The sequence below is a fragment of the Poecilia latipinna genome, unplaced genomic scaffold (genome assembly GCF_001443285.1).
Source record: "Poecilia latipinna isolate Pla-1442-1.1 unplaced genomic scaffold, P_latipinna-1.0 Scaffold787, whole genome shotgun sequence".
In the NCBI taxonomy this organism is placed as follows: Eukaryota; Metazoa; Chordata; class Actinopteri; order Cyprinodontiformes; family Poeciliidae; genus Poecilia; species Poecilia latipinna.
In genome coordinates, this window is record NW_015113403.1 from 429,761 (window position 1) to 443,416 (window position 13,656).

The 13,656-nt window shown below is 40.1% G+C and overlaps 1 protein-coding gene across 1 annotated transcript; it reads right to left on the reverse strand.

Moving 5' to 3' along the window:
* Nucleotides 1-8,999: 8,999 nt before the first annotated feature.
* On the reverse strand, nucleotides 9,000-13,510 carry tent5aa (terminal nucleotidyltransferase 5Aa). The gene is made up of 2 exons (XM_015046678.1): nucleotides 13,033-13,510; nucleotides 9,000-12,266 (listed from the first exon to the last, which is right to left on the reverse strand). Exons 1-2 carry the CDS (start codon nucleotides 13,468-13,470, stop codon nucleotides 11,487-11,489), a joined length of 1,218 nt encoding a protein of 405 aa, XP_014902164.1. The 5' UTR covers nucleotides 13,471-13,510; the 3' UTR covers nucleotides 9,000-11,486.
* Between the last annotated feature and the right edge of the window lie 146 nt (nucleotides 13,511-13,656).

Genomic DNA, 13,656 nt, shown 5'->3' on the forward strand with positions numbered 1-13,656 from the left:
GTGCTTTTATATAAAGCAGCTGGTGCATTTAAAGCAACAGCGGGCTGCTCCGGAGCCAAGGATGTCATTTGTTTTTAGAGGAAGGCAGTTTTGAAACCGAGGTCAAAGAGCCACAGCAACGTACAGGATGTTACATGACAGCAAGTCAGTGTGATTTTCCTCACTGACGGGCTGTCAGTAAGGAAAATGCCACAGGAATTGTTTCCCCCCAAAAAAAGAAAAAAACGATCACAAAATCAATGCTGTCCCATTTGATATCATCGCGTGACAAAACATTGACTCTTTCGATTTAAGTCAAAGCTTCGCGTGAAATCATTCCATACAGTATGGTCGTGTCTATGTCTTTCATCTGTTTGTGCAGAATAGAATGGCAGCATTTATTGAATCACAACGAATCACATCAATCCTGTTTACGAAGCGCATTTAAAATGAAAGAATGGACCAAAGTGCTGACCAGAAATTCCATAATTTCTAAATGGGAGACATTAAAACACACAAAAATCCCAGCATTAGCATTTATAAAATGGGAGGGGGGGCGAAGAGTTCAAAAGTACATACAGCTACCAAACCGTGCAAAGAAACCGGCTAATGCTAAAGGATGCACTAGTCAAATCTTTAGGTGGTTAATACAATGATAGCTGACTTTATGTCATAATTAGGGAATACACTTGAGCTATGAAAGTTTTTAAAGGGTTAGAAACAACTCTTTACTACAGAGCAGTTCCATTTCTGAAACTTTGAGAAAACGTGTTAAAATTCCTGTTTCCGTTCCGAAGAATAAAGGATTAAAGAAAGTTATAAGCTGTTCAGCATATTACCTCTTTTATGTATGTCACGTCTCAAAGGCTTTCATCTACGTATCTAAAATGTTATTTCACCATGAGCATGTGATATGTAGTTCATTGATAATTTGTAAGCATTAGATAGGCAGTGGGAAGAGTTTGGTCAATATAGAGTTTTCATTGTAGACCGTTGTTTAAAAAAAGTCACCTAAATAAAACCACAACAATGATGTTATATTATTTTGGCAGTTTAAGCTTGTTTTAGTATGGGCTAGGTTTTATCTATCTAATTGGTTCTCCCATTAAATATTGTCAAATATTAGCTTACCTAACTGACAAGCTAATATCAGTTTATCAGGGTTGTTACATGACTAAAAACAGACAGGAAACAAATTTAAAACACTTAACTGATGCTGTTTGTATACATTTCAACACTATAAGCATCTGTTGTTTCTTTTAGTAAAACACCCTCCTGCCTTTCTTTAGCTGACAGCCACACTGTTCTCAACGTATCATTTTAAATCAGGATTCCAACACTCACAATATAAATACCTATTTCAGATTTTAAAATTTTAAACTGACTATTGTAGCAGCGGCACTAATAGTATAAGTTCTGTTTTTTTTTTGTTTGTTTGTTTTGTTTTTAGTAAAAAGTGCTAAGATCACATGGAGGTGGAATGCACTCTGTGTGCATATATGGGGTTTTTTTCTGGGTACTCCAACTTCACAGTCCATAAAAGTTAATGATAGGTAATTTGGATGCTAACTTGCCTCCTAATGAGAGTGTGTGCAGGCATGTGAGTGTTTTTGTCCCTTGTCAGTCCATGGTGTACAGCAAACTTACTCTAACTGAGTTTTGCAGCCTAACATTTCATCGTTGCGTATGGTAGGATGTTGGCAACTTCTCAGTGTGTACATAAGCTTCTCTGAGGCAACTGCGCAACAATTGCAGCTCTTGTTGCTGATGAAACCAAAAGCCAGTAAGAGGTTGCCAGGCGACGCTGCAACCTCTTACATCACAAATCTCCCTCAAGGACCTGCCAGCATCAGTTTGATTGTTTTTTTTTTTTTTTTAAGACAAGATAGGAATAGCATTTGTAAGCGAGGATGTAAAAAAAAATCACATTTGGCTGAATTGTGTCATCTAATACATGAAAATAATTCCAGTTAGAAGCAATAATTTGATCCAGTTACTTATTGTAGCCTTTCTAGCAGGACTTGCGCACATTTGCCCGACGTTGATGCACCACTGTCCTTGCAGAACAATAATGTATTCTCCTGATCCGGGTGTTAGCGAGTGCTTTTTGCTGCTGCCATGTTGCTCTGAACATCAACAGAGGAACAACAGGTCAGTCTTAACAGTCTGCAGCACCACCAAAATGTCCTACAAGTTAGAAAGTTTAAAATCCATGTCCTTTCAGTGAAATTTCATATGCTTATGGTACACCCACATATTTTCCTGTAGCAGGTTCCGCAACTTCCCCAAAAATATTTTCCATACATTCTTTAATGGGGTCTTGTAGACATTATACTCTCTGAATTTTTATCACATTAACCACAAATTTTGATGTAGTGTATTAGAATTTTACATGATGTTTGAACAAAGAAAATAATAAAATAAAAATAATGAGTATAATATTGCAGTGGATGGAAATTACACGATTTTGAATATAACATTTTGAAGTTTTCAAATAAAATTTTAAAGTGTTTGATGGATTTGTAGCCAAATCATCGAACTATTTACTCTGATATCCATTAAAAAAATACTAAAGGCAACTGCCTACGTTCAGTACTTTGAAATGTAATTTAATTTTAGCATAAATGTAGCTATTCTATGAGGACCTCAGATATTGTTTTAGCTCTGGTGTTATGACTGTGCCTAATCCTTTTGCAGTACTAAATGCCCACAAGGGCCAAAGATTGCTTTATCATTTTATTTATAGATTTTTATTTACTCACATTTGCCAATTTAATAGTCTTTTATATGTGATACTTAATATTTTTTTATGTATATCCTTTATTTTTGGAAGTATTTGGTGTAAAACACTAAATATCGTTGTTCCTTTGTTCCCTTTAAAACACTTTGCATTACCATAGGAATTAGGCTACACCAATACATTTACTCTGTCTTGCCTTAGAAAACAACAATAATTAGTATGAAGACAAAAGAACATCTTAGGCAGGTTGGGTCTACATTTATGGAAACAACTAAAGCAAGACTTGTTCCATTGGCAGATTTTCCACTTATAACATGGGAAAAATGTCTTGTTACAAGTGAAATAATCTGCCAATGGATTATAAGCAGATGGAACACATACTTTTTCATCAATATTGAAGAATTATTGACTTAGAACAAGCTCACATGTCATGCTGAAAAGTTACTTGTAAATTAGTTTTGTCTCATTTCAAGTGTACTGAGATATTTTGTCAAGAAACTAGAATAAAATTATTTGGTAAGATTGTGTTTTTGCAGTGTGAGACTAATATTAAAATATTTGGCCTGACTAATACATTACCATAAATCCACCATCCCCAATTGTAAAACATTGGGGTGGCAGTGTCATTGTGTGGTAATCATTTTCTTCTGCACAAAAGCCAGTCAGTGTTCATGAATATCTAGATGGAGCTCAGTTAGATGCTAGGCTGTGGCAAAAGTAAACCTGTTAGAGGCAATAAAAGAAGGCAGAAATGACCCTGCACATAAAAACCAGGTCTTTAAAGAAATTAGATCAAAGCATATTCATACATTAGAATGGCCAAGTCAAAGTCCAGAGATAAATTTGTTTGAGAATACAATTATGCCAAGACTTGCCAGCTGCCGTCCATTCAGTTTTGCTTACCTTAAGCTATTTTTCAACAAGTAGGTAAATAATTACCTTTTTATAAGGTCTGCATAATTTTTGCACTGTATTCCATTAGCTATTCATAATTTCTAGTTATTAGAAATTACATAGAAAAAAATAGTGTCAAAGGTTCTCAGATCTGGATGTCCAGATTCTCATATAGCTGACAGGTGTGCAAAAACGTTTCTCCCTGATATGGTTAAATGAGATAGGAGGTTCTGTTGCCAACTGAGACAGGATGCGCTTCTGTCCTGGGACTTAAAAAAGATAAACCTGCTAACCTAGTTGACACTAATCTCAGAGAGGCTCACCTTTTCACCCTCTGGATACACTCTCTCTCTCTCTCTTGCACACACACACACACACACACATACATTTTTATTTCTATCCATATTAGGACTTTATTTTGACATCCGTTTATTTTAGTAAATGTATTTTGCCTAACTCAGACATTTTCTCTAACCTTAAACATCATAGTATATTCTTAACCCTAACCTTAACCGAAACCGAATTAACAATATTGCTTTTATCATTGCCTCTTATATATATTTAGCAGTATATTCTTATTTGTGTATTTATTCTAGCTTTTTTTTTACCTGCATGAGTAATATTGGTATGTATGCACATGTCTATATGGGTGTATGTGTATTAAACAGTCACACTTATAGTTTATCACTATTTTTTCTATGCAATCTGTAGCCAAGCAATGACATTTTGTTGCCAAATGAGATGTGTCCTCAACTGTTGTGTTTTTGTGCAGTGACAGTTAAATAAGTCTAACTGTTTCCTCTAACCCTACACAGGATATTAGAACCAGGCTTTGGTCCCACAACAAGAAGTCAGTCCCCACAATGTGGTATGTGTTATCAAAATGGTCCTTATAATGTATCAAATACAAGGACACACACACACACACACACACACATGCGCACACACGCACAAACACACGTGTAAGATGCCTTTCATTTTTCACAAGGAATTGACTTTCACTCATTTCTTTTTTTCATTTTCAGTAGCTAAACCCTATTGAAAATGTACAACCATGATCAAACCAAGCTTGACCCTCATACTAACCTAAACTCAGCTCTCAAGCGTGATCTAAGCCAAAACCCACAAATGCATTTACAGAATATTAGGACAAAATTTTGGTCCCCACTGGGACTAATGGTCTGCAACGATTGGTGACTGTATCAAGGAATGTCCTCATTAGTTAATAAAAACCAGGTGCACATATATTTTGGAAATCTTTGTTTTTTTTAATCATTATCTAATTTTTGTTTCTTGTTCCCATAGTACATTTTTCTCTTTGACCTAATTTCTACTGAATCTTCCCTGCTCTACTTCTAATCTTCTAAAGGATTTGTGACCGATTCAATTCCAGCCAGCTGTTTCAGATTCACAACGCTCCACACTGATACTGTCAGCTCTGGTATAACTTTACAAGAGTCAATAAATCTTCAGACAAATCACTCCTGGACTGTATTCTTGAATGACTTTCCCATTTTTCATTTTATTTTAGTGTTTTTTCCCCCAAAAGTTGTTAGTATGCCAAAATCTATTACTGTTTTTTTACACATATTTTAATCATATCTTAATTTTACACCTTTTATATTGGAAATATGTATTAAAGTTTCAAGTTTCTTATTTATTTATTTTTTTAATTATAGTATGCTCAATGCTAGGCTGTTTTTAATGTCTACCATAAGCAGTCACACATTCAGTTAGGCTAATCACAGAGTCTTGAAAGTTCAATGTTGGAGTAAAAATGTTTTTGCCATATGTTTTTATTTTTTTGATTTATTGTGGGGTAAAGGGACACTGGAAGGTTCATTGACAGTGTTCTGTTGCAGTCTGTTCAGTGGTAACCCAAATATTTAACAAAAGTTTTAAAAAATGATCATGTAAAAATGTTTCTATTACTAGGTTTTCAAAGACCAAGCCACACAGAAAACCAAAGCAGTGAGTTGGCCTGACTATGTTCATCACTCCTCGCCACCAGGCTGTGCTGAAGTCTGACTGGGACATACTTTGGTGAAGGCGCCCTCTTAACAGCTCCCCTTTATTCCATAAAATCTTTCATCTGGAAAAAATTCTTCACAGAAAAAAAAGGGCCAGGAAAACAGGAGAAAAATCCCATGAAGCCAGGCACTCTCCGATCTCTGCTGCGGAAAAGCCATTAGAGAACAGAGGAGCTTCCAGACAACAAGGGGGAACGAGGAACTGCAGGATGAATGGCAGAAATGCGGTTATGCTTTCATGTGAAGGTAAACAGGTAATTACGAAGACGTTCCCTGACAGACTCTGGTGTGATTTACAGTAGCGCTCTCCCTGTGCCAGCTAGCAGTTGCGGTGAGACTCCTTCACAACTTTAAATCAAAAGCTCCTCTGAAATTAAGAGGGCCTCTCCATTTGATGCTGCATCTTAAAATTAAGGAGCAGAGATTTAGGCTTATTGGTGCCTTTACATCAATGTGTTTTTTTAAGGGACACCACAAATAGGACAAGATATCTAGAGAGGATTAAGTGCTCTCACGGTGGGAATTAAAACTAAGACTCGCAGAGTCAATCAGTTTCAACCTAAGGGCGGGAAATTAATCAATAAACAGCTAACTATGTGATTAGAAGAAGGTTTTCATTTGGCTGATGTAATTCCGAATTTGGATTATACCAAGCCTTTGGTGATAAAGCAAGTATGAGTGGCCTTCATAAGCCCCCATTATCCCATCTAAGCCCACCAGTCAAGCGTAAAGGCAACAGGGTGTAAACACAGCAGCAGACTCATACTCTGGGCACTAAGTTTTTCAACCATCAGCTGTTTCACAGTTGCAACATAATAAGAACTGTTTTGGCAATAATTTGGAGGAATCTATGCATGTATTTTTTTATGTGAAGTGCTTATATTTCTTTCTGTGTCTTCATTTAGTCTAAATTCACCTTAGTTGGACTTCAAGGCTGAAGCTAACGGCTCATCCGACATTAGCTATTAGCTAGTCTCTCTCTCTCTCTGGCCATTAGCTAGTTTTTCTCTTTCTCTAGCCATTAGCTAGTTTTTCTTTCTCTTTCTAGCCATTAGCTGGTTTTTCTCTTTCTAGCCATTAGCTAGTCTTTCTTTCTCTCTCTCTAGCCATTAGACCAAAATGAATGTATGCAACATCTTCTGCCTCAAAATTTCCACAGTCAATGTCATGTGTGAAAAGGATAGGTGGATTAATACACCTTTGTGCGTCAGTGACCATTAGCCTTGTAATTAGGAATTGTTAGCTTGAGAAAACAATGATAACCTAGTATTAGTCTCTTGTGAAATTGTAAGTGTTAGCATCTGCTAACAGCATTGTATCATATATTTTTCCATTTTCAGTTTAAGTTTTTAAACATGATGTTTTTCTGCTAAAGGTGAGGGAAGTATTTCTGATAATAATGTCACAGTATCGTACTTTTAAGAATCCAAACTAAGTAAACAGGTATATGTTTGTATTGGGAGACTACAAAGAATCATATTACTAATTTAAGCAGGAAATTAATGTTGGAGGTGGCACACTGCCATTATCTTCCTGACTGAAGCATCCACTGAGAGTGATACATGTAAAGCATTTCCTGTCAGAGATAACATCTGACATGAAAGTAAAGCTGTGTAAAAGGCTGTGCTAAAATTATGATACACTAAGTAAACACAGTTTTACTTAGAGTCTAAAACACTTAAGAGTGTCAAAAACTTTATTTTTGACACTTTATTTTTATTTGACAGATACTTTGACTAGAAACACTACACATTCTGTTCTCGGTAGATTTCTTACAGGAACAGTTTTGGTGGCTGACCTCTTCACCTCTTCCAACCTGTGTTTCCCATGTAATAAAAGGTCTTCTGGGTAAAATACCACTCATTGTAAATGTGTCAATGGCTTAACAGCTTTCAGAAGAATTATTAGCTTTTCAGATTGGAGTTCAAGAGACTGGTGGTCAAGAGACTCACATTATGACTTCATCATAATGTGTTGGGACTTCAGATGGACTAGACTTTTGGCCTTTGACACCAACTAATTTACAAGTATACTAAATATAGTATATGCCAAGAGTTGAACTTTACTTCAGAAAATGCAGAACTATTCCTTTGAGAAAGTTTTTGAAACATTCAATACTGTTGAGAAGAAAGTGAAGTGACTCTTGAAAGTTATGGTTAATCATTATAATGAAGGCAATAGCCCTTTTTCAGCTTTTCACAGAATATCCCTTTGTTTCATCTTTTTTTCCCTTTACAGTACAATAAAAAGTTAGAAATAATAATTGTTTTAAAGTTGGGTCATGGTGAGCAAATGTTCAGCAACAACGTATTTTCTTCTTTAAAGGGTTTTATGTGTCTTCTTCCAAACAGTCAGTGTTCTCCTTTTCAAGCCTGTGTGGTTTTGGACAAGGATGGCTTCCCAGCTTTCTTCTGTAAAACAATGCATCCAAACCAGTGTGAACTGGCAGCAGTGTTGATTCCTAAACCCATCCCACCTGTCTCTACTGGTGGTCAAGAGACTCACTCCAAGAGAAACTCTGAAACCATGTGAAGATAAAAGATAAAAGCCACAGTCTTTCTTCAGTACCAAAGTGTGTCCAGACTTGACCATAATGTGTTGGGACTTCAGAGGAGTCATGTTAAAACACTCTGTTTCAGTTTGGAGATGCCTCTTACAGGCAAACTTGAAACACATGAATGTGGTCTTTTGGCATTTCTTTGTTGGGGAAGGAAAGGGCCAACAGGAAAAGGTCATACACAACAGCTGCCTCGCATGGCCACCGAGTGTGGATCGGCCAGTCGCTTCTCTAATGGCTCAGGTAATAAGCTGTAAATACAGCTTATGTGGAGTAATATCATTATCACATCTTCTATATTTAGAACGGTGTCACACGGTGAGTCTTGTTCTCGTTGTGCCTTTCCATAGCCGTTTGGATCTAGGACAGGTTGTCATGTGACTTGAGTGACTGACAGTTTTATTTCAGCCAGCCAGGGATCCAGTTGGACCGGGCCACGCAACGGGCCTTAGTGCTGATCGCTGGTCAGACCGCTGATTTGCTGTTGGTGGATGCTGCCTGAGTGGCTGTTAAAAGAGAATTTGATGAGCTCTACTCTTTTTTGGGGGTCCATGTAAATCCCTCCACATTCAACAACAGCTTTTTCTGGCTTTCAGTGTGGCCAGTTCTGGACTGTATTCTGGCTGGGCCTTCTGGACCCAGAGGGCCACTGTGTGGATTTGAGAGAACCCACCTGAACATCATTGCGCGTTGGCGAACGTCTGAACCCAACGGGTTCAGATTCAAACAGATGAGTCATGGAAGCCGTTATGAATCTGGTTTTCATATTATTTCTTTTTTATTGAATAAAACATCTTTAGTTTTTTTTTGTTGTTTTTTTAACCAACTGAACACGACATAACATAGCAAAAAAAAAGAAACATCTATTGAGAACATATCCTTTTGAAGCCTGATCACAGATTCAAAAGCACTGCAACATCTGCAGTGTCTGATACATTTATAAGAAGTACAATCATAAAAAATATACATACAAGACAATAATTTTTTCCAAATGTGTAGTTTTTGTAAAAGTCTGCAAAAAATCCGAAACAGAAACTCGAGACCCACGATCTCTGACACAAGAGGTGACAGGCAGACTGGAGCTAGCTAGCTAATTAGCTGTCAGGACTTCATTAAGTGCAGATCGACAAACATCACCTTTACAATCTACCAACATGAGCATTGAAGACTAAAGTGTGTTTTCAGAGACAACGTAAAAGTGATGCATTGGTGGGGAAACCTGCGGCTCTATGGCTAACCCTAAGTTTTCACATTCTACCTGCCATTTCAAAAAGCTGCAGTGCAGTTTATGTTTTAAGGTGAAGTGAATAATTGTCTCTCTCCCCACTCTCTACTTATAGACATATATCTAAAAATAGATATATACATAGAGATGTATACAGGTTTTGTCAAAATGAACAAGAAATGAACACCAAAAAGAACACTGATGAACACCAAATAAGGCAACCTAAGAAACACAGGTTGCAACTTGAAATCTCCTGTGGCTGGTATGTGGATTTCTGTCTCCACACTCGTTTCTTTCTCACTCTCTCGCTCTCTCTCTCTTTCTTAATTAACATTCATTGAAACAGAGCAAGTGTTGAAAATAGACCATTTTTGTTTTCGCCATAAAGGTTGCAAGCTGCTACAAGTTGAAATATAAGCGTGAGTGTAACACGTTCGCTACGGCAAAGCGCACTAGCCCTAAAGAGATAAAACCCCATCACCAGCTGCACCCATCTCTCCAGACTGATCACTCTTCCCCTTCTTTGCTTCCTGTCTCTCCTCCGGTTCTCCCCCTCTGTCTTCAATCGGCTCAGCACTCCCATCAGCACATTGTTAAACTTTAGGGGTGCGGCTAAAGGTGTCTGGCACTGAACACTGAACACTGAACCCTGAACCTGGCGGACCCCCAACCCCCAACCCTGGCTGAGTTTTTGAGCTCTTCGGCAGCAGCTGAGGAATTCCCTGTGAGGGTGTTACAGCAAACAGAATCTCTTGATCTGAGGTGTCTCTGGAAATATCCTGCTATTATGGGATGAAGCCCAGCGACCACACACAGCAGGACCTCCCTCGGACCCTCTCCTCTCTTGCTTTTGATCTGCTTTTTCTCGGACAAGGGAAGAAAAGAGAAGCACCGCTGTACAACATATACAGAAGATAAGATACCAGTTGGGAGTTGTTGTTTGTCGTTACTGATGATCTGACCTTTCTCCTAACCGCCACAACAGTACTCGGATAGGATATCGTTTGCTGAGGATAACGTTTTTGAATCTGAAGAATGTAAACATTGCAAAAATACCTTTCAATCACACACTTGGCTGCTACTTTAATGAAAATTCCAGCACCAAAGCATGGTGCCCTTTTTTTTTTCCATTTCAACACTGACTGTGTGTGACATCACAAATACATTCAGAAGCATATGGGGGTGTTACCAGAGCGGGGTCACATTGCCTGCTCACTGTTTTTCTTGTCCGCTCAGAGGCAAGAGGCACTTAGAAACTAATACATGTTCACATATACAAACCGGTATGACAATAGTTTCATATTTGTGTTCAGTTTTCCCAGGTCAAAATTGGGTTGCAATGTCAGAAGTGGTCCAAAAAGATTCTTTGGTTGCAAAGGTGCAAGGTGGACATAGGTGACCAGTCAAGAGGAAACTGGCTTCGGTTCAGGGATGCCGAGTACTTGGTCAGGAGCCTTGCACACACACGCACACGCACACACACACACACACACACACACACACCTCTGATTTCATCCTGATTGTCTGTGCGTGTGTGTGTGAGTGTTAATTTGCACTGAGCAGACCACCCATAAAAGCTTTGCTGGAGTTAGCTGTCAGCTCGAGGACGGCGATGCAGCCGTTCGGTCGGCAGCCTAATTGGTTTGTGACAGATTCGATCAGTCTCTGTGACAGTTCTGCTGCTCGCTTCGAGGCTAGGCACAAATTTGCATTCAGCCGTCGCTTTCAATATACCCAAAATTAGCTGCTTACAAACACCTCCTTTCTCCCAGCCCCCCTCCCCACGCCCACGCCCCCGTTTGGCCTCGGTGGGACGAGGTGAGGTCGGCGTTCGAAAACAAATGTGTAATATTCACGCTGAAAACGCGGCAGCTGTTCTGGATGTATCATTCATACTTTATGTATGAACTAAAACAGAAGCTTTGATGCAAAACATTAAAACAGCGGACTCTCTTCTGTCAGCCGTCGAACACGCCGGACAGATCTGAGGCCATAATGGTTGTGCTCACTCCTGTTTAAAGAAATCAGACTCTTGCCCTCCTCCTTAACCTTTGGGTCGACTCAGTTACAGGGCAGCCATGTGGAATACGCAGGCTGCTGGCAGGCAAACACCGGCTGCACCTGCGCTATGTAGTAGTTACTGAAGTTACCGTCAGCCACATAAGGAGCAGGCTGGTAGTAACACGTCACATTAGCCACGTTTGGGATGACGTTCTGCTCTGCGAGGACTCGCACCGCCAGCATGGCTATGAGCCCGAGGGTCTGCCTCCTCTCGTGTCCCATCAGGCACACGGTGCTCTCGTTGACCACTCCGTGGAGGGTCATCAGGTAGTCGTACTTGCGGTCCTCCAGCCCTACAAAGTGGTTCTGAAGGTAGGACTCCAGCTTGCGCTGCTGCTCTCCAATGTCGGGGAAGTCGATGAAGAAGCGAGAGCACATGTAGCGCTGCAGGGATTTCATCTCAGACTCCGACGCTGGCCGGAAACCCCTCACCAGCAGGTGACAGTACTTGAGGAGGCCCCCGCCTCGGATCTCCTCCGGGTTCCTGGTGCAGATGATCTTGTGGCGCAGGTGGTCCAGGGCCTCGCCGAAGTCGCCGTAGACACTCTCGCCCACGATGGTGGGGTGGAAGGTCTCGGACATGGGGTTTTCAGAGCACTCGTAGAACAGAAGCAAGGAGTCCAGTTTGATCTGGAAGGAGTCCACGCTGAACTCAAACTGCCGCCGGAGGGAATCCACGAACTTCAGCTCCACGTTCTTCCCCCGGTTGTTGGAGAGAGAGATGAGGCTCCAGCGGTCCGAGTCGTTGTTCACCTTCACCATCTTTTGCACGTAGGCTTCCTGTGGTTGAGAGAGGAAGGAGATTGAGAGAGGTGACATTAACACTTAAGCAATGAAAAATCTACAAGATGAGCACGTTTGAGTTTTAATTATGTAACAGTAAGTAGTATTTTAATGTTAGACATGTAACTATGACATGTTTTTTATTGAATTAAAAACCTTTCAAAGACATTACAGTCTAGAAAGGCTAAGAGGGAGATCCCTTCTAAATTGGTTTATCTCTATCCTCTTAACCCCCTTTGTTTTACTTTCACTTAAAACCACTAACTGCACTTTAAAGCCAATAGCCTCTGTGAAATCAATCCTAATATCTTATAAACCAATAGAAAAGCACTTTTTTCAAACTATATTTTGCTGTTTGGTCCAAACCAATACTCAGACAAGACAAACTCTACTTCCTAAAATCCAACTTTCACAGATGGTTTTCGTGACATAGGGCAACCGGTGTGAGGTTGTTTTTGTGTTCTTTGTCTTTTCTCTCTCTCTTTTGTCTTAAGCAAGATTCCTCTTCCAAATCTGTATGAGCAAACACATATTAAAAGGCAAAAATGTTTGAGGCGGCCAGTCAACTCCTTCTTAAGCCTTTAATGATGGCAAATAAAAACAACGCAGAATAGTGTCTTTGCCTCAGCACTTTTTTTTTTTTTAAATGGTGTTTTGTAAAATTCTTGCCGGAGAAATCGACATTTCTCTAACCTATACGTGCTCTTATTGTCAGTGTGCAGCATCTTCTAAAAGCAGGCAGCAGATAAAGTAGCGAGTATACCTTCAGAGTCAACGGGGTTATTTTCTCTTTGTTCACACAGTCGGGTAAAAAATCCAGGAGGCAATCCAAAACGATGTCTTTTACAGTCTGGAACTCGCTCTCGCCCTTCATGTCTGCGCAGAATATGAGGTCCAGGTCCTTGTAGCCCAGCCCGCTGCCCTCGTGCAGGACGTGGCTGGCCGCGGAGCCGTTCAGCCGGACGTCCCGCACGTGGATCTGCTTCTCCTCCATCCGGCTCCGCACCACCTTGACGATCTGCCGCGGCTGCATCTCCAGCGTGGGGAAGTTCCCCCGGCCGTGGATCGGGATGGTCTCCGTGAGGATGGCGTCCAGCCGCTGCACTTGCTCCCAGCTGAGGACGCTGACGCTGTTGGCGTCCGCGTCGCACACCCCGCCGCCGGGGTTGGAGCAGCAGCAGCTGCTGTCGTCCTCGGACATTGTGGTGGTGGGTGTGGAGGCTGGTGGAAAAACAAAATCCTCAACGATTTGGTAGAAAGAGAGAGCAAAAAAATGAAAAAGTTTTCACAAGAATTTTTTTTTTTTTTTTTTTTTTTTTTTTTTTTTTTGGGGCAAAAAAGGGCAAAAAAAAAGGCGGGAAAAAAAAAATCTTCGGGGGCTTTTCAA

Bases quoted from the DNA above. Each gene is read 5' to 3' on its own strand.
- tent5aa (XM_015046678.1), bottom strand. From the start codon at position 13,470: ATGTCCGAGGACGACAGCAGCTGCTGCTGCTCCAACCCCGGCGGCGGG. The intron at 12,267-13,032 runs GTATACTCGCTA...TCTCAACCACAG, and splicing joins TAACCCCGTTGACTCTGAAG to GAAGCCTACGTGCAAAAGAT.